The 25,525-nt window shown below is 45.5% G+C and overlaps 1 protein-coding gene across 5 annotated transcripts in view; it reads right to left on the reverse strand.

The window, feature by feature from the left end:
• Window positions 1-25,525, reverse strand: part of LOC142796382 (MAM and LDL-receptor class A domain-containing protein 2-like) — a 154,586-nt gene that overhangs the window by 1,360 nt on the left and 127,701 nt on the right. For 3 of the 5 annotated variants that reach the window (XM_075886846.1, XM_075886849.1, XM_075886847.1), the window contains 3 exons: window positions 16,067-16,219; window positions 11,610-11,649; window positions 9,026-9,084 (listed from right to left, as the gene is read on the reverse strand). In XM_075886846.1, the coding sequence (XP_075742961.1) occupies window positions 9,026-9,084; window positions 11,610-11,649; window positions 16,067-16,219 (252 nt within the window). The remainder of the gene's footprint in view (window positions 1-9,025; window positions 9,085-11,609; window positions 11,650-16,066; window positions 16,220-25,525) is intronic. The other 2 variants (XM_075886848.1, XM_075886850.1) reach the window with 2 other exon arrangements.

Here is a 25,525-nt window from a genome sequence, read left to right on the forward strand (position 1 = left end):
GTCCGGCGTCTCTTCGTCATGAAAAGAGGGATACGCAGTGTTGTCTGGGTAACGCATCGGCGGGAAATGCAGTTTGTCGCATATGCAGCGGTTGCCATCGGGCCGCGCCGATGAACGCTGGTCGCGCCTGGCGTCAAACTATTCACCTTTTCATAAACGCCTCCCTGGGCGCCGCCATAGCGCTCCTTGGGCTGTGCGAGTTGGCGCGTCCCCTCGAAAATGCACTGGCAACGCTGCGCCCTTAGCCTTTGTACTCCCGCGCACAGCCCATCATGGCGGTGTTTTTTAGGAGCGAAGCTCCTTATGGCGTGGCTTGGGCGTCCGTCGTATGTAACCACCAGTGGCACATACCCGAAATAGGTATAACACTTGACCTCCAAGGTGGTGCCAGTGAGAGATTTCTTCTGTGCGTTGTTTAACAATAAAAAATAGTGCTCAATGTACATGCCAATGGCTGCTAATGGGGAATGAGAGACATGAGCATTCGGCTTTTAGTCAACGCGCACGCTGCGATCCCCATTAGCAGCCATTGGCATGTACATTGAGCACTATCGGACAAGAAAGGGATGCTACATTATACTCGCTGGGTGTAACCTCCTTAGCTTTAGAAAGGTTTAGCGAGCGTTGAGCCGCAGTGCCATGAATACAATGAACTTGTATATACCATGAATGAACTCAAGGTGGTTAAAAAAATTGCCCGCAGCTTCCCTCGGGGGAACACTGAGGAGGATGCGGAGCATATAATTGGTTAACAGGGTGTGAATTGGGCGTGGCATACTGCTTGGCGCGCCACGCCGCTACCTCGGCGCGCTTGCGCTCGCTGGCAGCATCGGGATCAGCCTCTCGTCGCCGACGCTTGCACTCGGCTTCCCGTTTTCGAAAGTCCGGGTCCTCCTGTCGACGCTTACGTTTCAAAGCGGCCGAATCCAGTGCTGCTGCTCGACGCTGACGTCTCTCAGCGGCTTCACGTTCTCTAAGTTGAGAATCTTCCGCTCGACGCCGACGTTTACGTTCGGCGTCGCGAGCTCTTCTCCGCGCTGCCTTGTCTTCGGACGACGACTTGGTTGCGGTTCCGCCAACACTTTGGCCGGCGCTGGTCGAAGGGACGTCGATCATTGCGACCTCGGACGTCGACGCGCCGTACAAACCAACCGACGAGCGGCAACTGAGCGAGCGAGCACCGACCTTGAGTATATATACAGTGCGACGGCGCATGCACTGTCAGCTGTCGAATGTTCGAGAAGGGGGAGAAGCGCAACGGCACATGCGCGCGCGTCAGCTGCCGATGTTCTCGAAGCGCGACGGCGCATGCGCGCGCGTCAGCTGCCGATGTTCTCGAAGCATGACGGCGCATGCGCGCTACATTATACAGCTAGCGAATGTTCGTGAAGAGGAGAAGCGCACGCGGTGTGTAGAGGAGGAAGGGTGCACAGATGGTGGAGGAGTGAAGCACGCGCGGTGTGTAGAGGAGGAAGGGATGCACAGATGGTGGAAGAAGGAGGAGGAAGCTTGCGGACGGCGCCGCACTACAAGCCTCGAGTATTAGATGCTCCGCATCTAAAATGAGAAGTAGATACAAAGCGCAAGCCGTAAGAAAGTAAAAGCCGAATTCTCCTGTCTCTCATTTCTCATTAGCAGCCATTGGCATGTAAATTGAGCCCTATCTGACAGGGAAAGGTTGCTACGTTATACTCGCTGGGCGTAACCTCCTTGGTTTTCGAAAGGTTTAGCGAGCGTTTGGTCGCAGTGCCATGAATACAGTGAACTAGAATATACCATGAACTCGAGGTGGTTAAAGGTGAGAAGTGGACCCAAAGCGCAGGCCGTAAGAAAGTGTGCGTGTGCCACCTCTCGTTTAGTCCTTGGAATGTCCGCTGGATGGCGGTGCTTCTATATGGGGAATATATGATAAAAAGATGCGAGATGGTGGGACTTGGAGTGTTGAATAGATGAACGAACGGACACACAAACAGATGCATGGATGGACGCATGAACGGACGCAGGGGCAGATGCACGAAAGAACGCAGGGACGGGCGCACAAACAGACGCATGGACGGTCACACAGACGGACGCATGGACGGACGAATGCTTCGCCCCACTCTCCATCATTCATTCCGTGGATATGCTGCCATTTTTTTCCTTCCTGTGAAAAGGTGCATAGAGAGTTCGTGTTTTGCTAAAGTTGCGTCAATGTGCCCAGCGTGCTCGCACGTCAACGCTACATTGGAGTATATTAGGCCCTTCGTGATGGGCTCGCGGCCGTGTTGCTAGCTCCACATATACCGAATTGGGTGTTATGTAAAGTCGTTGGATGAAGAAATATATGACTGGTGCAAACATGATAATCCTGACACGCTTGTCATGTAAGAACATGACAACATACCATGCTCATAGCGCCCTCGTTGACGTTTCGCTAGCTCCACATATACTAAATTTGGTATGACGTGACGTCAATAGATTACGAAGGTAAACGACACATCCAAACATGATAATCATGACGCGGAAGTCATGTACATCACTTACCTCGACCTCATAATGTCGTCCTGATTTTAAAGCGACTTATAAAAATTTCTCATTCGTGCTTCGCATATTATCAATTCCCACTAAACGTGGGATCTGCCAATTTTTTTTTGCATAGTGCAGTTAGGTCGTTATTTCAAACATTGAAATTGAATCCTTCATGCAAATAAAATAAATCCTTAATTCATCGCAGCTTTGAATTATGGTAAGGCAGCCTCCATTCACTACCCTCACATGATCAAATTTCATGAGCTTTGTCACTTGGTCTGCTTGTTTGAGAAACACGAGTAGAAGAGAACAAAGATGTGCCTGAACCGCTTGTTGGCCAATACACTCAACGAGCCTACTAAAGCAAGGTTGTCGTCAGAAACATGGACATAGTGGTGGAGGAGCTGGGTACAACGACTCACGGTTCACCCGATGCACAAGACAGCAGCCGGAACACGCGATTTCTGCCCGTGGATGCCCCTGTTCACAAAGCAAGCCACCGCGAAACGATGCCTACCACCTGAGACACTGACACCGGCTACCGACACAGCCACTATGACTTTGACACAAGCTGCCGTGCAAGCTCAGATCACATCTATGCTCATCTGCTGCACCATCAGGAACCCACTGATAGCTATCCCCTTTCATGGAGAGTCACATGAAGATGGTGATAACTGGATGGGCGAGGTTTAACGTGTCGCCGCGATCAATTACTGCATTGAAGCAGTGAAGGTTCGGAGCGTATACACTTGCCTAAAGGACGATGCCCGGACATGATTTCTGAACAGGAATGATGTTTTTACATCTTGGCGTGATTCTAGTAGTCCCGTCCGGAGACCTACAGGAGTCTGGACAAGCACGAAAGCGCGGAGCGTGCACTGCAATCTCGCATCCAGATGTCGAACGAGACCAGCTCATTGTACGTCGAGGACGTGACACGTTTTTTTAAGTGAGCGAATCCTGCTGAGGCAGAAAAAAAAAAGTTGTGCCACCTCGTGTGTGGTGTAAAGGAACAAGTTTTTGCTGGCTTGGTGCGTAGACCTCCCAAGAGTGTAACTGAGTTTCTTACTGAGGTGACAACGACGGAGCAAGTACTGCATGAATCGTCTGCCCTGTTTGACAGTGAATGTTGCATAAACTACCACACTGTTTGCCACCACTGGGAGCAAGAGCACCAGTGGACTCGCAAAACCTTTCGTTTTGTTGTTCATGAAAAAATGAAAAAGTTGTACGAGACTAGATAAACCGTGGTTGATTCCATAACCACTGCCATCCGTGTCGAGGTGCAGCAGGTGCTCAACGCCCATCGATTTTTACCGAAGTCGGTTGATCCAGAAACGGTTCCTGAATGTACTGACAGCCGCCGCTATACGTACGCGGAAGTCTTGCGATCTGCAACACCTATTTTTAGCCTAGGAGTTCCGACCCAGATAATGGCGCATGTCCTGATACAGGTAATTCCGTACGTCTCGATCCAGACAAAGATTTCGTCAGTCACAATTCAGTCAACGAGCACTGCTTTGGACTACGATGGTCGCCAAGCATTCACGCGCAAGTCTGACCTCTGGCGTACATCAGACAGACGACCCGTCTGCTACGATTGCTGTGAGGCTGGTCACGTTTGCCGTGAACGTTCATACCAGCAACTTGAACTCCTCGAGTTTTTTATTGTCTTACCTCATACCCTAATTGACCAAAGGCCAAGGGAAATGATTCATTGATTGATATGTGGAGTTTAACGTTCCAAAACCACCATATGATTGTGAGAGACACCGTAGTAGAGGGCTCCGGAAATTTCGACCACCTGGGGTTTTTTAACGTGTGCCCAAATCTGAGCGCACGGGCCTACAACATTTCCGGCTCCATCTGAAATACGCTGCCGGAGCCAAGATTTGATCCCACGACCTGTGAATGTGCAGCCGAGGCCAAGGGAAATCAAAGAGTATCTCATGCAGCAGCATGCACCCTTTACACGGGTGCCCTCACAATCTCCGAGAAGACACGCAGCCACTGGGCTACGTTTTGAGGTTACGGCACGGGGAGGCTCCCTGGTCTCTTGTCGAAAAAAGTGAAGACAGGGACTACTAGGGACACAATCACTGGGACCAAACAGTGGTAGACCTCACATCGACACTTCAACACAAGGCCGAAGGCATTTCTTCAGAGCTCCGGTGCAGTGCCGAAGAAACACCGACACCCACATCTAAGCACAGTGACCGAGTGTCACTCGACATAGCTGTGCTGATTGATGGTTTTCAGTCAGTGACTTAGTGGACACTGGTGCAGGCTATTAGGTGATCAGTGGGAGGCTCGCAAAATATTCCCGAAAAATGAATAAGTTGAGGAATGAAACACGTATTTGAACAGCTGTAGAACATGTTGTAGCACCATTGGGTCACTTCACGGCGAGAGTGAGAATTCGTGCATCAGCGTCTGTAGTCATGGGCCTCGTTCTTCGCGACTGTTCTCATAAGCTGATTCCGGGCATGTACTTTCTTCGAAAATAGAGCACGATCACAAATCTCTCTGGGTGCATTGCGGACTTCTCGACTGAACGCCCAACAGATCCAGACGGTGATAATTGCCGTAGATCTGCGCTGCGTGATGCTGACGACAGTACGACGCTGCCGCCTCAAGCGACTGTCCCCATGGAATTCACTTGCGAAGACCTCCGAGACAGTGGCGTGGTGGGCGAAAGCAACCAATCACCTCTGCTGCTCCAAGGTATATGCGCAGTCCAGTGCGTTGTACATGTATGTGACGGACAGTCACATATACAGTTACGCATTTCAACTACCAACACCAGCAACTTTTTCGCGGGGTCACCGTATCCTATGTAGAATTTGTGGCCGACGTCACGCGGTGCTTCACGTCTGAAGTCATCAATTAACATTGGAAATTTCTAGGCTCATCAACTGGACACTGTCACACGAGAGGAAGGCTGCAATTCATAATCTTCCAAGGGAACTTTAATCATGTCTAAAGTTCGTCAAAGACATCTCACAAAGCATCGAATTATTACCGACTACGACGTCCGCCCTATCCGGGAGCAGCCTTACCACATTTCTACCGAAGAATGTGAGGCTATTCATACTGAAGTATACGAATTTCTCGATGGTGGGGTTATTCAACCATCCACCAGCCCTTCGTCCTCGACAGTTGTTTTAGCAAAGAAGACAGATGCCACGCTACGATTCTGTATTGAATGCAGGAAGAAAATTAGTGCCGTGAATAAAGACGTCTGCCCACTTATACGAGTCGATGACTCTCTGGATGGGTTAGGACGCGTGAAGTAGTTTACGTCCATCGATCTAAAGAGCTGTTGACAGATCGAGGCAGATGAATGGGACCCTGAAAAAACCATGGTTGCGACGCCAGATAAAGTTTTTGATTGTTTCGAGCTCCCTGCTCCTGGATGTGTTCTTCTCCAGCCAATTTTCAGCAAATGATGGATACCGTTCTCGCTAGCTTGAAGTAGCAAAGCTGCTGTCTCTACCAGCAAAGCTGCTGTGGCCACCTTCTCCGCAAGTTTCCATGAACACCTGAAGCACCTGAGAAATTATTCTGGAAGCTAATCGCTAAGCTGAACTCAAACCGAAACCCCCAAAATGCAATTTCGGCTATGAAGAGCTGAAATTTCCGGGACATGTAGTGAGTGCAGATGGAGTACGACCTCATCCAGACAAAACTGCTGCCGTCAGGAGCCTAGCCTGTTCTTTCAGACAAAAAAGCAGAACGCCGTAATCTCGGCTTATGCTGCGTATTATCACCGCTCTATAGCAACTTCTCGAAGACAGCTCAACCTCTTACGCGACTCATCTGAAGACGTGCCCTTTATTTGGATCGCAGAGCAAGATACCGCGTTCAGAGAACTACGGCAGAAAATGCAAACAGCCCCTGTTTTCTCCCAATTTGATGAAAACGCTGTTACAGTAATTCACATGAATTCCAGCAACTTGGGATTTCGTTGTCCTTATTCAACGACGTGGTGGTGTTGAGCATGTGATAGCTTATGTCAGTAATACTCTTTCTCAAGCCGAGATAAACTATTATACATCTGAGAAAGACTGCCTTGCAGTCGTGTGGGCGACGACCACATCCCTGCCTTACCTCCAAGTCGTCCCTTCAAAGTGGTGACTGACCACCACACACTGCGCTGGCTGGACAACCTCAGTGAACTATCTGGCCGTCTCATTTGGTGGACAACCTCAGTGAACTATCTGGCCGTCTCATTTGGTGGAGTTTGCGGTTGCAGAAGCTCAACCTCACGAGTCGGCACAGATCAGGGTACAAACACGTAGATGCCGACGCGCTTTTTTGAGTGCCTGTGGTACACGCTGTTATGGACTCCGAGGATGAAAATGGCTTTCTCGGAGCAGTCAGTGATTCGAAGAATTACGCCTAGTTATTGATTCCCTGGAAGGCCGGAACTCCCAGATCTCTTGACGCATCGCTCAAAAGATAGTGACACATCCTTCTTACTCTTTGTCTTTACCGACACGCTTGATGGCATCCTCTATGCGTGCCACGACGAACACACTTCAGTACATTTAGGCCATTCGCACTCTCACCAGAGTGCGCCAGCAGTATTCCTGGCCACGAATATCAGCTAGCGTACATCGCTATAAGAAAGGCTACCGTGTGTGCCAGCTCTGCAAGACCCCGTCTGTGATACCCTCGGGTCTGCTCCAACCGATACCACTACCACGGACACCGTTTGATCTTGTGGAATTGAACCTTTTAAGACCTCCTGGAACAAATTGTATATAGTTGCGGCAGATTATATGACTTGCTAGGCCAAAACAGAGGACCGTGGCATGGCTTCTGATGTCACAAAGGTTTTTGTGCATGAAATCGTGCTACGGCATGGTGCCCCATCATCCGTTATCACGGACAGAGGGACATCATTTGCAGCACAACCGATGGAGGGCATTTCGAAACTGTGCTGCACAAGTCATCGAAAAAGGACGGCTCATCACCTGGAAACCAATGGACTGACAGAGAGGCTTACGAAGACCATAACAGACATGTTGACAATCTACGTGGACATACATCACAAAACCTGGGATGAGGTTCTTCTATACATGACGTTTGTGTACAATATGTTAGCGCAAGAAACAACGCCATTTCCGCCTTCCCGCCTTGCTCCTGACGCTGAGCAATACACTCAGTGGGACCAAAAAGCTCATAAGCTAACTCGCATAAACACCAGTCATCAACAAGATGCAAACGCGCGTCGTTACAAGCGCCACCGTCGAAACGTCGCCAACCATCCTGCTGACCCAACATGGGTGTGGATCCCTGTCCGGCGACTAGGCTCATCGGAAAATCTTCCCATTATTTTGAACTGCACGAGGTTCTCAGACATGCCATAAATCTTACCTACGAAGTATTTCCAAACGGAGCAGTGTCTTGTTGATATCTTCGTCTCGAAACCGTGCATGTTGTTCGGCTGAAGCCGTACTTCCCAGAGTAGTCCTTGTACACTCGCGTGTTAGAACGGGCCCTGACTTTTCATTGTTTATGCCGTTTTTGTTATCCTGTGCTTTTATGTTTTTTAGCGTTTGAAGCAAGTGTTAGTGCAATCATTTAACTTGCACTGCGGGTACTGGCACTCTCCTTCTTTGGTTCTTTATATCTGCTTGTGTATGCCTTATTTTTTTCTTTATGAGGATGGAGTCGATGTATACAAGATATGGGGGGACTAGCACCACATGGTCTGTCTGTGTGACAACCTTCGAGTGGAAGAGGACAAAGAAAATCTTCCTGAGCTGCTGCTTGACCAGTCCACACAACGAGCCAATAAAGCTAGGTTGTCATCGGAAATGTCACAATATAAACAGAGAAACAAAACATGTGCACGGAGAGGCCCAACAAGCCGATGACCAGAATGACGTCCCTATTTGAGACAAGTTGAACAGAGGTGTGCTATGCGTGCAATAGCTGCAAGCGCCAGCCACACACCTGCTTCATTCTAGACGTCTCAGAAGAATGACAGTTGTGGTCTTCCGCGTTTCGAGTTTGTTTCGCCGCTGAAATTGAGTGAATTTCACTAATTTCCACTCAATCATAAAGGTCGCTCTTTTTATATCTGAGAACTGCGATGGGTCCTTTGCATGAAAGACTTCAGTCAAGCTACAAGACATGATCGCTATACTGTGCGAAAAAAATGTTAATCATATAGCTTTCATGTTTACTGTCCCACTTCATTTAGTTAGCGATCTTAAGTAGCCTGCGATTACGTAGTGATTGTGAGAACATAGAAAAACTATTGCATGTTCCAGATTTTGTAGAAGGTTGGACTCGTTTCTTGAAACACCCTATATTTGTGTGTGTGCGTGCCTGCGTGGGGGTGGGTGGGCGCGGGAGGTGGGTAGGAAGAGCAACGTTTCACTAGCCAATAGTTACATATCTATACAATATACGCTCAGGGCAACCAGAAGGCTCATTTGTAGCAAATCATCAAATGTTGTGGAATGTTCCTTGTTGACAGAAAAGAAAATAATATTCTGCATACTTATTTCACCAGTCCAAGCATCGTACGATGGTTTGCTGACGCCTACAGGGGGAGCGCACCTGAAAGAAAAAACATGAGCAATATAAAATCACTAAGCAAGGACTGACACATCAAGCTCATGTTCTGTACTAATTAACGTTGAAAAAATGTTGCTAAAATAGTAAAGCAAGAAATTTTCTCTCTGAGAACAGCGACTCAAGTTTTTCCTTATACTGATAGTGTACGTATAATGCTTGCAGCACAGCATTACCTATAGCGTCGTAACGGCTCACTGCCTTACGGTATGAGAAGACAGCTGAATCTGTAGTCGCTCTAGTGAAAAAAATGAAGACTGCCTTCAGACTCTAGCTTCTTAATCTGAAGAGGCTCCGTGAGAACAGCAAAGCTGTGATAATGAAGCAGATAGTACTGCACAGGTAATGTTAGTACTGGTGATTTGAAGTGTTTAGAAATGTGTCTTGATCTTGCCTGAGCAGAGGCAAGAAATAATGATTTTGCCAGCTTACGAACGAAGAAAGGAGAGACAGGCATTATAAACTAAGAAAGGCTATGTGTGCGATCGGCTGCGATTGATAGTGGAGTGGTGAGAGTTGCCTCGATCATGAAAGAAGCAAGGCGTTAGACCCTACGTCAAGAGAAGCAGGCAGTAAAAACATTGATCCCGTGGAGAAGTCCTACGTAAGAAGCGGTTACTGTGATGAAACTGCCCTGAGTAGCTACGAACAGGGTAAAAGCAAAATTTGGAAAAAAACAATTTCATGATAACTTAATGGGGGGGGGGGAGAGACTTCATAATCACAAGAGAGGTGAGGTTGACTTAGAACACGTAGTGATCAAGCAAAATTTATGAAAACGTACATACAGCTGCTGCAGTAAACTTGTGGATACGAGAGGTGACGTTAAAAGTGAATTTGCAGATATGTGCAGTGAATGTGAATGTGCAGGTCTTGTTTCTTGGGGCCCCTTCATGCAAGTAGCCTTTCGTCTTTCAAAGGTTACGAAAAAGGTCGAAGTGTCCGCTGTGTATACCAGTAAAAATTGATGGCGGAGTATGAAAGAACCGTCAAAACAATAGGTCGATAACCACGTGCAATGCAACACAAATGTAAAACTATGAAGGTTATGGTATAAGTTGATGCGTTAAACTTTTTTTCAGGCAAAGTGTTCATAGAGGCCGATTGAGCCATTAGGCCAAATTGTAAACCAGGCATGTGGATGCCAGCTTCAACCATAATACAAAGGAACTCTCATAGCATCAATCTATCGCTAAGCAGCCGTGTGCCAAGCTTGACCAAAGTACATACCATTTAGTTCTATGTTAATATCTCAACTTGAGCAGCGATTGATCCCGTGGCCTGAATCTCAGCAACAAAATGCCGTATCAAATAAGCTGTCACTGCGGATCTTTGACAATATTCCGCTGCTCCAACGCAAAACTATATATAACGCTTATGAAAAGCACCCACACCACTTCGCTGATTGGATAGTAGAGCCTAAACATAATAGAGATAAAGTGAACTTTATATCTTTTATTTTTAAGATTTCCTTAAAAAACATATGAGCATGTTGATATAGTGGTGCATAGCTGGTCTAACAGCGTAGCTAGATGACAACCTACATTATTACCAAGGTTTTTACTAAGTATGACTGATAACTAGGCAAGTTTCACAGCTGTTTGGTGCCAAACAGCTTGCAAAAAAAACGGGAACTGAGAAAGGAAAGGGCAATTCACAGCGCTCATGTCATGTCCATCATTTTCTGTGACCACGTTTTTGGTGCGCTGTTCGGCAACTATCAGGGATGGAAGGTCTTCATTACAAATGTGGCAATCGGAATGATATTATAAAGGTGTCAATCACCATGGTCTTCATTGGTAACGCACTAAATCATGATATGCTAATTAGCATTGCCTACTTCGCAGTTCATTTATTAGGTGGATCTTAGCTAGCCAGTTCTTATACCGGGTTCAACAATTGTAATAATTATCAGTTTTCTAATGAGCAAATAGTCATCCTTATGCACTAATGGTTATGTTTCAGTGTCACTATATTTTTTTCTTCTTTCCAACCCCAGCCACTTAGGCGTTCTGTGCTTCAATCCTGCTTTTTCAGAAGGCACACACATTGAAGAAATGCCTGCAATCCACATACGTAGCGTAAACCTTAACAATGGAGGTGCTGGGCAAAGGCCTTTTATTCTGTCAAACTAAAAGATAATAAAGAATTATATTTCATTATTTTTCTATAACTAGCCCTATACTAATACTCCTCGTGAAGAACAAACCATCTTCGCAAACAATTCTAAGATGCTGAAGAGGTCGAACATAGCACGCACTAGCCGAGTAATTCCGTCAAACGTGCTAGTAACAGCTTAGTTTTCTGCTTAAGGGAAATGGCTTTACGAAAGCTTAAACAATAGCACCGATAAAAATGGCATAATGTTCAATGTACGAATGGCGTTCCCACCAAGACGATAACCATTTCAGCTAAAAGTGCAACGCCACGTTTGAATTCGCGAATTCCACAAGAACCCATCAGGTCTAGAAGATCACCGTAAATTCTCGAGTATTAAGAGCCTTACTCACCTCGATGTGCACCTCGTCAGGGGGACTGTGGTTACTGTAGCTATGATAAGAACAACAAAGGATACTGCAGCGCTAATGACGACTACTTCGGAAACTCCGGACACTTCAATAATACAGAAAGGCAAGCATTGGGCGTCATATTCTACTGCGAGAAAATTATTTAAATTTGAGTACTCATTTTAGGCACCATCACATACGCAGGCTGTGGCAGGGTCGTTGTGCTTTCACAACGCGTACAAAACAATTGTAAATTTTTATATCACATAAAAGGTGTGAGCTCGCGCATAGAAGACCTAATTTTTCTACACTCCCGCTTTAGCAACCTCTGGAACTGTTTCAGGGACCTTTAGCTGGTAACAAACTAATCAGCAAAACAAATAATTGGGCCGTCTGTGTTACTACTGAAGCAGTGCTTGGCAGCAGCACTTCATAACCTGATCCTTTAACGTCAAACTGGGTGGTCAGCAAAGGAGGGTAAGGGTTTTTTATTTTACCGCAATAACTTCAGTGCAGATTCTTTTATTATTGTAGCAATTTAAAATCAAGGAATACATCGAAGACAATTCCTTGCTCGAGGTTTGATGCGAGGACTTGCTCTAATCACGATAATTCTATCCATGTAAATGTCGACCCCAGCCACACTACCTATTCAACTACTGATCTCTCCAAGGCTCTACTTCTATACTTCCGTTCTGTAAGCAATGTTCTCGTACTTTTTCTCTTGTGTCAATTGTTTTTTATAAAGTCTTATGTTAGCAATGGATTAGTAGAGAGTGCAACGTATTTTCTTTTATATTATTTTCAGTAAAAAACGTTGATATTGAAATAAATATACCTTGTTATTCAGATGCGTCAAGTAAACTGTTCTGTTATGTTCAGGGGGGACGTGGCAAGTAAAACTAATTTTTTTATTAATGTACTGTTTGTGATGAAATTTGGTGTGTGTATGTGGATGATTGTGAGGATTCCAAATATGAAAACCGTTTTCAAATACCTCTTGTACTTTTTGAGTTACAAGCATAATTATACTAATTAATGCTCTTCACACTTAAAGAGATAATTATTGCTAAATGAAATTATTTTTTCATATTATTATGTTCCCAAAGCATCAACTTGTGCAAAGAAGCTATTAGTTGATTTTTCTAGTTCTTGTAACCATAAATAAAATTTCCAAAACATGGATGTTGTTTTGCGCACACATCGCAGTAATTATAAAATGTGTTCTAAAAATTTTAAATGATGAGTAAGAAGAGAGATAAAGCTTTATTGCACTGCTAAAGGCCTCCTGAGCCTAGTGCAAAAAACGGAACGACTCTATCAGTCTTTGTTAAAAAATGACAGATGTTCTAGCGAAGGCACATAGGCGAAAATCAAGAGTTGAGAAAACTGACTTTGAAAGTTCACTCTTGTTTGGAAGTTCACAACATGCCTAAAACACTCAGAATCCTCCTGGGCAGTAATCCTGAGATGCTGTGGCCTTGGCCTCTGTAGAGCGCAACCCAGTTTTGCGCTTCTTTGTCGTGGAACAATGCGTCTTTTGAGCCCTCTTCACCCTTTTGGCATCCTTTTCGGCTGCTCGCCGCAAAGAGCAGTCTCCTGGATTGAAGCCCAGTTGAGCAGTGATCTCTTGCAGCGCACTCTTGCAGCCACCATTGAAACGGCAGACTGCATCTGCAACTGCACTTTCCACACTTCGAAGGGAGGCGAACTGGCTCTTGGACTGGAGTGACCAAATGAGGCTGTTCATACTCTCCACAGCGTTCTGGGTTTTTCCCTGCGCACACCTTTCAAGGAGCTCTTTGTTCGAGAGGCGCTTGTAGATTGGCAGCAGTGCCACTCGCACGTGAGGGGGCAGTTTATGTTTGTGAGGCGGCAGCGGCTCTCCCTTGGCCAATGCCTGATTGTGCGGGCACCAGGAGTCAGTCCCACTTGGGCACAGGTCGTGGTGTGGATCCTGGTCTGTGGATGTTACATGGTAATAAGTGGCCATGATGGCCCTCTCCATGCCAGGAACATCGTTGGGGTGGCTCTTAATGGCCCAGCCATAATAATTCGTCAACTTCTTTATAAGGCCCTGCGTCAGCCGGCCTTTGCCACCCATGCTCAGTCCTCGGCCTTTGGATTTGTGCTCATCAAGAAGGTTGCGCAAGGAAGTGCCCATTCTTTTTTTCACATGGTTCACACACTCCTGTTTCTTAATCAACATGTAGCCATACACCTTGTCTTGCGTGAGGGCAAGGTACGTACGGCTGTCACCGTCGCAGAGCACATTGATGTATCGAAGCTTGTACTTGGTAAACGATCTTTCAAACATGATCCTCGCTGCTTCTACTTCCATTTGGCCTGCATTAGCATCGGTGTTCTTTTGGCACTGTGGCTTGTGTTTCTCAAGCCACTCCTCATAGTTGTCGTCACCAGGCTTGGGACCAACAGCACAGCCTTGGCAGTAGTTGGACAGGACACAGTGGTCCAAGACCAAGCCTGTGTACAGCTCGATTACACAGCCCACGCCAATATGACTTCTGTGCCCCCTCGTCATCCACGTGCCGTCGTAAATGACGTCAATGTTGCCTGGCACTCCTCCTAGGTCCTTGTAAATGTCATGCACCTTCTGTGCACTTTCTGCTTCAATGCGGGTGGCAGCTGATGTGGTGGCAGGGTGGCTGTACTTCCTTTGCAGTCTCTGGTAGGACTTGTGGTGCAGTGCTCGATGCGAAATGTCCATCGCAGAAAAAATGTCATTTATGGCAGATTGTTTTCTGCCAACTGACTGCACAGCCCTCAAAGCACGCACGTTTACCTCAAAGGGGTTCGTTTTTTGTTGCCCGGAGCACCTCGGGGACGACCACGCACTGTTCACTATGCCACAATTGTCACAAAAAAGTTCCATCCTCGCCGCGAGTCCAAGGCAGTGCGTAGTCTCGAGGCGTATCGACCCTTCGTCGCACTTGTTGCACTTTACTGACGAAAGCAGACCGTTCAGCATCTTCTTATTTACAATGAAGAATGTGGAGTCCTTACCGCCGTCATTTTCGTCGCAGCCTTCGTTCAGAAGCTCGAGCTTCCGCTTTGAAGCGGATTTCGATGCTACGGCATCCAAAACATCCCGCCTTGTCTGCGCCCGCTGCGCGATTTCTTCACTGCTCGGAATCTGGGCCGAAACTCGCGATAGAATGTTCGACGCGCGCACGCCCGGAGTTGCAACGGCTGCCGACGCGGTGCCACCGCAATCGGGTTCGCGAGAGCGTCCATCACGGTCGACGGCATCCGGCGGTCTGACATACGACGATGTGGCACCTTCCACACTCTCGGCCTCACAACAATCAGCGAAGGGTCTGAGTAGAGGCTCCGTGACGCTTGAAGAGCATGCTCCGTCCGGAACTGCGACTGGGACGGCAGCCGCAGTCGTCTGCCCTTTGTTCCAAGCTTTCCGACGCTTGCCGTACTTGTGGACGCTCCGGAACTTTTTTTGCGACAACATAGCACCGCAGTATGAGCAAGCACTCAGAAGAGACCACCGATGTAAACAAAGCTTGGTAAAAAAAGCACGCGAACTATCACAAAAACAGCCAACTGGCAAAAAACGAAGCGCACGCCGGATGATTCTCGACTCGGCGGCCGCAGATGCGCTCGCGCTTCCAAGGTTGCCAAGGTGCGCGGCGCAGCTTTGACCATTAAGAGGTCGCGCCTGCTACCACGTGACCCGCGCAGCCAATTGCCGTTCTTCGTTTTCGTTTTTTTACTTGCTCCTCGCGCTTTTATTTTCACTCGGCGAAATACGAGACCGCGACCATCGGGAAGCCGGCTTTCTCCTCTTTCCAAAGCTACCAAAATGGCGGCCCACGGTCAACAACTTGGCGCGTTTGTGCGGCGTGAACAACACCGTTTCAGGGGCTTTTTTTTCGCACTTTTCGGCGACTAGCCTCGGCAAAAACACTATTTGCGGGATTTGTAGCGCACGTTTCGCTGTAATATTTTAGAACAAGGAAGTTGAAGGTCTGAAGATTACGAAAAAAAATAAATCAGAAAATCGCATATTTTGACCAAAATCGGCACTTTACTTGCCGCGCCCCCCCTTCAGTGTCTTGCTCACAGTGCCTACGGAATCCCTTAGGTATCTTGTGCAATTATATTGAGAGGTAGAACTTTGAACTGTGAACCAGACTATACAGCCATTATTGATGTAGACAAAAATATAAATAGTTAATTAAGTTTCGTTCATTTGCCAAAAGGTCATAATCATGGCAACGCATAAAAGCTGCACTGAGCAGCTCATGGAGAACTTGGTCGCCTCATGCACTAAATCACTTCACAGCTGTAAAACATAAGCACACCATACACTAAAATCAAGAGCAAACTAAAAGAGTTAACAATCACTGTTCAAACTGATAAATGTTACTTAATCTCGCGAAGCGAAACCAGAATAGTCTGCATTTCATACTAAGTTTTATGTATACCTGTATATGTCGCCTTGATCTCCTCTGCAGCAATGTTATTCATTATCTGACAGCGAAAGCCCCTGTATCCATGACGGCATTCGCAAGTGGGGCTTTGAGCGAATGGGTCCCATCGGCATGTGCCACCATTGAAACAGAAAAACGTTGAGCAACCTGTTCGAAGACAAACGTAGAAAAACAGGTGAAATCACAGATGTGAACTAGCCCCGCCGCGATGGTCTAGTGACTAAGGTACTCGGCTGCTGACCCGCAGATCACGTGATCGAATCCTGGTAGTGGCGGCTGCATTTCCAATGGAAGCGGAAATGGTGTAGGCCCATGTGCTCAGATTTGGGTGCACGGTAAAGAACCTCAGGAGGTCAAAATTTCCGGAGCCCTCCACTATGGTGTTTCTCATAATGATATCGTGGTTTTTGGACGTTAAACCCCACATATAAATCAAATCAACAGATGTGAACTCATATGAGGTGATATTGCATATTGTGGAGCCACTTTCCGCTCGCACAAAAACGTTTTTGATATTCTGTTTCTACAGGCAGGCCACCAGTAATCATGTGTGACACCCGGCTACTTCAAGTCGGTTTTTTTAACATAGCATTTCGAATAAACACTGACTTCAATTGAAGAAAGATGGCCGACCTAAATTAACATAATTAAAAAAAACACACATGCAAGCAAGAAAAGCGAAAATTTGCAATGCAGGAAAACTCAGTTTACAACTATTCAATGTACCTGACTGTCTGTCGAGAGTCGCAAACTTTACAAATAGCCGTCATCTGCGCTAATTTGTCAACCCAGCATTAGAACATACAGGGCGTCGCAATAACAATAGTAGAAAAGATCATTGCGATGCCCAGCTTAATACATATCATTACTGCCTTAACAGTTAGCCTATTCGCAATCCTTGTACATTTCAAAACAATATCGAAGGCATGAGATTCACACCAGTGCTTTTTTAAGCGTTTCATGCAGCCTGAACATTTTCAAGTTATAATCACTCTTCCCCAGTCTAATTACACTATTTCGAGGGTTTTTAGATGTGACACATGAATAGTGCTAAGAGATATTGTTCTTTACGTATGATATATACAGACTTACCGCTATCCTTTCCAGAGATTTTTTTTTGTCTCAAATCACTCTTCTTTTATTGTATACCAATTCCGCACACACACAAATGCCTAAAAAATGTTGTTATTAGCCTGTAGACATCAAAACAATTAGGTCGCAGAGGTTTTATCTTGTTTGAAGCCCCACGTTTGTATCTGCCTTAACGAAACCTTAATTTTGCTTAATCCAGGTTACATTAAAGAGTGTGCAAACAAGCTCGCGATTTTCGTCACACCTTCGAAAAGCGTATTCATACAAAAAGCTGCCGCAAAGTCATCTTGCGGATATCATAGCCTCACCCACACGCTCGATCGAAAAGATTCCCGCGGCTCCATCTCGTGTCTCGCTAATCCTCCCACCTACTAATTACCGTAAACGTTGCACATGAGCAAATTGTTTCAACCAAGCGACCAACTGCTACTTGATTTGGCAGGAAATTGCAATGGGACTAGTTTCCACTTGGTTTTAGAGGGAACAGGTCACTTGACTTGCTATCAGAAGAATTTATGCGTTCCTAGTCACGTGAGTATACTTGTTACGCGATGTTACGTGACTTTAGCCCAGTTACTAGTTGTTGCGTCATGTTACAGCATTTTAGTCGACTGTCCAATTATTACGTGATGTTACGAAATCTTTAGTCACGTAACGTACTCGTAGCGTGTGTCACAACATAGTTATTGCATTTCACGGCTGGAACATCAGTGCATGTCTTGTGGGAGTGAAGCGCAAAAGAATTAAGCGAGTGCGTGTCGGTTCATTTCTGTCCGCACTACCAGGCGCAACGAAAAGCTTTCGCAGCCCAGCTGTTGCAAGAATCTCGATGCCTTATATTATCAGACCAATGTAAGGCAGATGAAATATGCGACCGTCGAAAACAAAAATAATGTATAATGAAGAATTTTCGACCGATGTCAATATTACAGTTTACTTAGACATAGTTTACACGCATAGGACTTGAGTTTCTGCTAACGACGCCATTGTGCATACATAACTACCGTGTCAACCTATGCTGTGTATTTCCAAAACCATCAGATGTGCCAGTCGAGTGTATAGAGCAAAAATGGCAAAAGCCTTGTCGGATAATATATATGATTGATCCGCAACGTCCGAGGAATGCTTTCTCTTGACTGCTGCTGATTTGAGCTCTCAGCTCTTCTAGTTCACCAAATATGGGCACAGGGGGCAATATTTATTCAGAAAAAAGAATGAACGACGGTGCTCAACAGAAGCTATCGCAAGATACACGCCGTTTCCAATTTATTTATTGCCACCTAGACACATGTCGCTTGCGTTTAGATTAAAAAGTGCTTCAAATATTTATATTTCTGAATTTAACTGCACGCTCAATCACAGTCACACATGCTTAATTTCTGAAGAAAGGTTGCTAGCTGCACTGCCCATACAAATTATTTGTATCAGTAAGGCACCGCGTTACAATAATGAAAGGTGAAGGAAGTGTGAAGACAAAGGCGAAATGTCAACCTTATGTACACAAAGAGCCTCGATCTCTCGCTTGGAATAGAAAACAAGATTTTACGTTTTAGTGACGAGAAATGTTTTCGCATTCAGCCTTAGTTACTTGTTTAGCTCAACACAGCAATTCAGTTCGTCCATCCTGCAACGCTAAGAAAAACAGACACACAAATAAACCCAAACGACAGGTGCTGCCGAGTAGGTTTCTTCTTTGGTATCTGCTCCTTCAAATTACAAATGATCAACAAGAACACGTATTTCCTAGATCAAGTTGCACATTTAGTATCAATCATCATCAAAAACTGAAAAATAAGTACGCTTGCGTAAAATTGGCTAGACTACGCTTACACACACCATCTTCCGTGTAAGTGTCTACGTAGCAGATATTACAGCTGTTGTGCAAGGCTGTGTGCTTACGCACTTTCCTGCACAGATGTCGATGTCATTAAGGGTGACGTCACTGCTTCGATCAAATGTATGACTAGTAATAACAGTCCGTGCAAGGGATGGCAGAAATCATAAATAAGTTGAAATGAATAGACTCCATAAAGGTATTCTTTGTATGAAATTCGTTTTGCGTTGTAGTATTCAATGCATTTCGATATCGAGATTTTCTAGGTTTGCAATACAGCCGACTCCTTTGCATAGTCAGAAGTAGTGGAAGTGAGCGCTCATGAACGCACACTCACTATGGCCAACTGACCATAATGAAACTTTTTTGCATATATTTAAAGTACTCGCTGGTTCTAAGGCAGAATACCATGTGATCACGAAAGAGGGGGTGAAACATATTACAATTCAACGGCTGGAAATTCGATGCATAATGTTCAGCCGTATTACATTGATTACGTTGAGGAATACGCAGTAGTTAGGAATCAATGTTGATGACTGCTTTTGTTCTTAAAACGAGCACTTGTTCTTAAAACGAGCAATTAAACATTGAAACATACATAGCTTCCTCTTGTATGAATTCTCTATTTCTATCGCCATGTAGTAAATTGGAGATCTATTCTTTTCTTATGGGGCTAAATAAATATACTGCGGTCGGTAACGATGAAATCAAAGCCATTCTAATAACATTTGTTGCAAATTTACTTGCGGCACCTTTACAACATATCTGCAACAGAGCCCAAGTTACAGGCATTTTTCCAGCTGCAATCAAAACTGCGAGGGTAACAATCTTACATAAGGGAGGCTCTATCAATGATTTCAATAATTACCGGCCGATATCGGTGTTACCCTTATTCCCGAAAGTTTTAAAAAACGTAATAAAAACAAGGATAACCAAGTTTCTCGATGATCATGAACTACTTGTCTGTGAGCAATTCGGCTTTCGAGCAAAGAAATCTACAGAAATGGCATTACTCGGCATTAAAAAACAAATTGCTCAAAATATAGACAGCAAGCAGTTCACCCTGGGAATATTTTTAAACTTTCGAAAGGCATTCGATTCAGTTAAGCATGATATTCTGTTCAAAAAATTACCGTATTATGGCATTCAGGGTATTGCTCAAGAGTTACTACGTAGCCATTTAACAGACAGGTTGCAATATACATGTGTTCACTAGTATAATTACCAGTTAAAACCAGTAACACTAGGTGTGCCTCAGGGTTCTATACTGGGACCTCTATTTCTTATTATTTGTATAAATGATATCGTTCATGTGCCAGTGGATTGTTCTACAGTTATGTATGCAGATGATACAAGTTTGTTCTTCTCTGGCAGCTGTCTAAAAGATCTTGAGAAGAAAGCGAATGAATGCCTGGTCTCACTCTCTTACTGGCTAGATTCAAACCAACTACACTTGAATGTTAGTAAAACTAAATTTATTTCATTCAAGAACAAAAACAAGTAAGAAGGTTACAGGACTTCACTCTGGTTTAAAAACAATGAAATCCAACGAGTCTCTTTGTTTAAATATTTTAGGTATACTTTTTAATAAGCACCTGAGTTGCACACCTCAAATAAATAAAGTACACGCCAATATGTCTTGATTGATTTCGGTTTTAAATAAACTTAGGTCTCTAGTTCCAATCTGGTTAAAGCTCCAGCTATATTATTGCTTGGTTCATTCCCATCTACATTACTGTCTTTTAATTTGGTGCACAACTTCAAAAACGAATCTGTACGCTACATAAAAAATCTGCAACCTAGAAAACATACTCCTCCATTTTTTGGCAAGCTTCAGATACTTACTGTTTACCAATTATACAATCTTAAACTCAGCTTATACGTCATTCATGAAATAGGAAACACCGTTGGCACTTATATGGAGCATTGCTACTCAAGCGATACTTCATATGAACTATGCTTTGATAGTTTTCGATTGCCTTTTTTCAGAGCAACATATGGTAAGCAAACTTTATCATACAAAATACCTTATATACTCCACGAAAATAGCTATGTCCGTGAACTTTTGAAAGATCATAACACTAAAAACGGTGTGAAGAAAAAAGTTAAGATGTACTTCCTTCCTTGTCAGGGGCCTTAATTGTAATATTTATTATAAATATTTATTTTTTGTCATTCGTGCTTTTGCATATTAGATGAAAATTGCTCAATTTCTTTCTTTTCAAATGCATTTCTCTATGGTACTTAGTATTTCAGTCAGAAATTTCTCCTTCTTGCATTTATATATATATATATATATATTTCATATTGGTACTGCAAATTGGTGATGACTGCAATGTCATCACCAATTAACTGTAATGTTAACTGTAATGTAACTGTAAAGTTATTTTAAAATGTGTGTGTCGACATCTGTTATACTTGTTGAATTCGAATTTTGTGTCTCCTCATTCAAAAGCAGAATGAAATTCGTATCCTTTGTTCCACTTCACCTGAGCAAATGTATGGGTGGAGGGACCTTAGTCAGGCAAAGGTAATCTGCCTTTAGTCCTTTCAACCTAGGCAATCATTGTTTTTGTCTGAATAAACAGTAAATGAATGAACGAATGAATGAATGAATGAATTATCTGAATGAATTATCTGAATGAATGAATGACATCAATTACAGGCGACTATAAAACCGCCGTTTTGGAGAGAAGTTATTCTGGAGCAAAACAGAAGTATGACATCCAGACACAGTGACGCGGGCTGCACACATCCCAGTGACAGTTGACGTTCCTTCGTCAGCTACTCGTACTACAGTGATAGGAGCAGGCGTAGGCACTTTCTTTAGCCGAGCACGAAGACTAGACTTCATTACAGATATGTGTGCGCCAGTGTCAATGAGTGCTATTGCAGGTGTGCCGTCTACATTTACGTTGATCAAGTTCTTGTGTCCGGGTAGCGTGCGCGGAGGAATTTCGGGTTGGGCCGACAAGGCAGGCTCACCTCTAGGAGCCGCGCCCGCTAGTTTTCCGAGGACTGGTGGCGGTAGGAGGAAGAGGGAGAGCGGCGACGGTTAGGTGAGTGGGCAGGCGTCCGGATGGCGACGGCGAGCGGTTTGGTCGAGTGGGCATGGGTAGTGAAGCATTGTCGTGGTCGACGTATATTGGCATGCGGGAACCATTAGGTGGGCGCCGGGTGTTGGCGTAGTGCGGCCATGGCTGCCAGTTCCAGGAATTACGGCGATGACGTGAAATGTGGCCGACTCGTCCGCAGTAGAAGCAGATAGGAAGCATCGGAGGTTCGTTATTCAGCCGAGTTCTGGTAACGTGGTGGGTTGCACGTACCACGGGGCATATTAGGTACACTAGGTAATTGGTCAGGTCTGTTAACTGGGCCGAGCGTCTGTAGTCTGGCGTTGGCCATTCCTGGCGGACAACGGCCTGTATTAAAGGAATTGTTGCCCGAGAATCGTCAAGGGCACGGGCATAATCAACAATAGGAGATCTGGCCTCGATTTCACGGCGAACGATGCGAACAATATTGTCGGTAGTAGCAGAGGCTGAAGGGAGACGGGCGTCTTCGCAGGTAGACATGGCAGCCGTGTTGGGAAGACGCGAAAATTGGGGAGTAATACGACGACTTTTCACTTCTTCAAAGCGTCGGAATTCGTTAATGATGTCGTCCACCGTCGAAGAGTTGCGGAACACATGGAGAGTGAAGGCATAATCCGCGATTCCTTTGAGGATGTCCGTGACCTTTTTGGATTCCAGCAGCTAGTCGTCTACCCTGCGGCAGAGGGCGAGCACATCCTGAATGTATGTCACGTATGACTCAGCGCAGGACTGCAGTCGGCACGCGAGTTCTGTCTGCGCCGAACGACGACGTCCAATGCGCTCGCCAAAGAGGGTGATTATTTTGTGTTTGCGGATATCCGAACTCGTGATTTTTTCCTCATAGTTGGAAAACCAGACTTTGGCCATATCCTCAAGCTAAAATAGAATATTGGCCAACATGATCGTCGGGTCCCAGTTGTATAGTGCCCTCACCCGTTCGTATAGCTGAAGCCATTTTTCAACATCCTTGTCGTCGTTGCCGGAAAAGGTGCCTGGGTCATGTGGAGTCGCCAGAACAACGGTGCGGTTCGTGACGGCTGGACGCGACGCTGTTGGACGCTGCGCGGTCTGACGAGGCACGCTTGGGGAAGGTACCGACGAATCCTCGTTCTCGTCGTGATCAGCCATCGTAGAGGCAGCCAAGGAACGCCCGCTTCGTAGAATCGTCGTGGATGTTAAATCTGGGAGGACCCGCACTCTCCACAAAATGTTATGGGGAAAAGGCGTCGGAGAAATATGTTTGTTGTCGAGAAAACAAGCAGGCATACAAGATGGAACCCAGCCTGCACGAGAGCTCCGACATCGTCGTCTTCCTTATCGAGTTTCGAGTTATCCGTGGCGCCACATAGCAACAGTGTAGATCTCTGATTTGCCCTTACCTGGGCAAGCTGATTTTATTTTAAGCTCCGCCAATTTTTTGCTTTCATCACCTAAACATGCACCTTTATTGCAACATTCTCTATCATTAAGGTATTTCAGCCGCAGGGCATTTTGGCTAGCGGTGCTTGGCTACATACACGAATGATGACCAAAGTTTGCTGGAGGCATAACACAGTGAGGCAGGTATATGTACTATAGTTTAGGTGCACATTAGGAAAACAATAAGGCTCAAAGCTTTGGGCCCTCTCAAACAGCATGCCTATGATGATATCGCTCTTTCAGGTCATTAAAACCTGAAAATTATTAGGTTCGACTCCCTTTAAGTGTTGGGCCTCTCATCTCATGTGCCGCATAATATGAGTGCTGTCATCATGTGCAGAATAATAGCCTTATGTCATATAGCATAACAATAAAGCAAGAAGAAAACTCGGGGTGCAGAGAAGGGTAAGTTGAAGGAAATAGGATGACCAACACTCTAACCATGTATGACACCACCCAGACGAAACCATGTATGGTATAGTTGTCTGCATCATGGCGATATGTATTATAGTCATGTGTAGCATAGCAATAGGCAGGATAGACAATTAAATGAGCGCCAGGATAAGTGGTGAGAAGTTGAGAAAGAGACCTAAAAGTAGGCAAAGGGTGAAGCTACAAACAAGCTGAACTGAATGCAGCACATGAAGACCATCAACAACGATGCAAAATAGGTTTATAGCGAGTGCCCCTTCATCAAGAGAGAGAGAGAAAACTTTATTAAAAAGTCAGTCAATTGTTCAGGCATGGCCCGTTGCCCCTAGCTGTCGGCCGGAATCTCTTGGGACGCGGCAGCAGCAAGGACTTGACTGATGATGTCGCGCTGGACGTTGGTATCTAGGCTGCAGAGCAGGGCCTCCCAGGATTCTACTGTGTGAGAACCATCGTTTTGACTTGGACATGTCCACACCATGTGGACCAAATTCGCTACCTCATCACAAAATTTACACTGGGACTGGAAAACTGCGGGGTGCCACTTGCTGTAAAGTGCGGGGTTTGGAAAAACCCCGGTCTGTAACTTTCGCCACAAAACCTCGTTTTTCTTACTTAGTGAGTTGTCCGCTCCTGGGTATACTTGCCGATTCAGCCTGTAGTGTGCGACGATTTCATGGTATGTGCGCATATACTCGCTTGTTTGTTCGGTAACTTGGGAGGTTCCAGGGGTCGACCAGTAGGTGAGACCTCGGGCAACGGAATGAGCCTCCTCGTTCCCTCTAAGTCCTTGGTGAGCTGGAGCCCAGACAAGCAGAACCTGCTCTTTGGGTACTCCTACCATGTTTAATATACGGACGGCAGTCTCCGTCACCCTTCCCGATTCGCAATTTCTCACAGCGTTTTTTGAGTCGCTGATGACCACCCTGATCCTCTTTTCGGCTGATGGCCAAAGCTATGGCCACTTCCTCGGCCTCTACAGTTTCGACACCAAGTACTGTGCAGCACGCTATCAGGCCACCATCTTCCCTGACCGCCACTGCCGTGTGTGTCACTTTGCTTTCATATTCCGCAGCGTCTGTATACGCGACGTCCTGTCGACCAGTGTACCTGGATTGTGATGCCTCTGCCCTGGCTTTACGCCTGCCTTCGTGAAAGGTAGGGTTCATATTTCTGGGTAGCGGAGGTATCTTTATCCTGTCCCTGATCTGTATCGGTATGTCTTTTGAACGCGCTTGCTGACGCGTGGGCTCATAGCCCAATCTTTTTAATATTGCTCTCCCCGTTTTAGATCCGAGTAGTCTTTGATGTTGTGCAGTCACAGTAGCCTCAATCAGCTCATCGAGTGTGTTAGATACCCCCAACTTCATAAGTCTGTCAGTTGACGTGTTTGGGGGAAGTCCGAGCGCGACTTTCACACTTTTCCTGATAATGGTGTCGAGTTTGCCCCGCTCCGCTTGGTTTAATTTTAAATAAGGTGCCACGTACACTATCCTACTTATTATGAAGGTGTGCACTAATCTAAGAAGGTTCGCTTCCTTCATCCCAGCATGCCTGTGTGCTATTCGTCTGATGAGACGTCAT

This window comes from Rhipicephalus microplus, chromosome 2, assembly GCF_043290135.1.
Source record: "Rhipicephalus microplus isolate Deutch F79 chromosome 2, USDA_Rmic, whole genome shotgun sequence".
Taxonomy (NCBI): domain Eukaryota; kingdom Metazoa; phylum Arthropoda; class Arachnida; order Ixodida; family Ixodidae; genus Rhipicephalus; species Rhipicephalus microplus.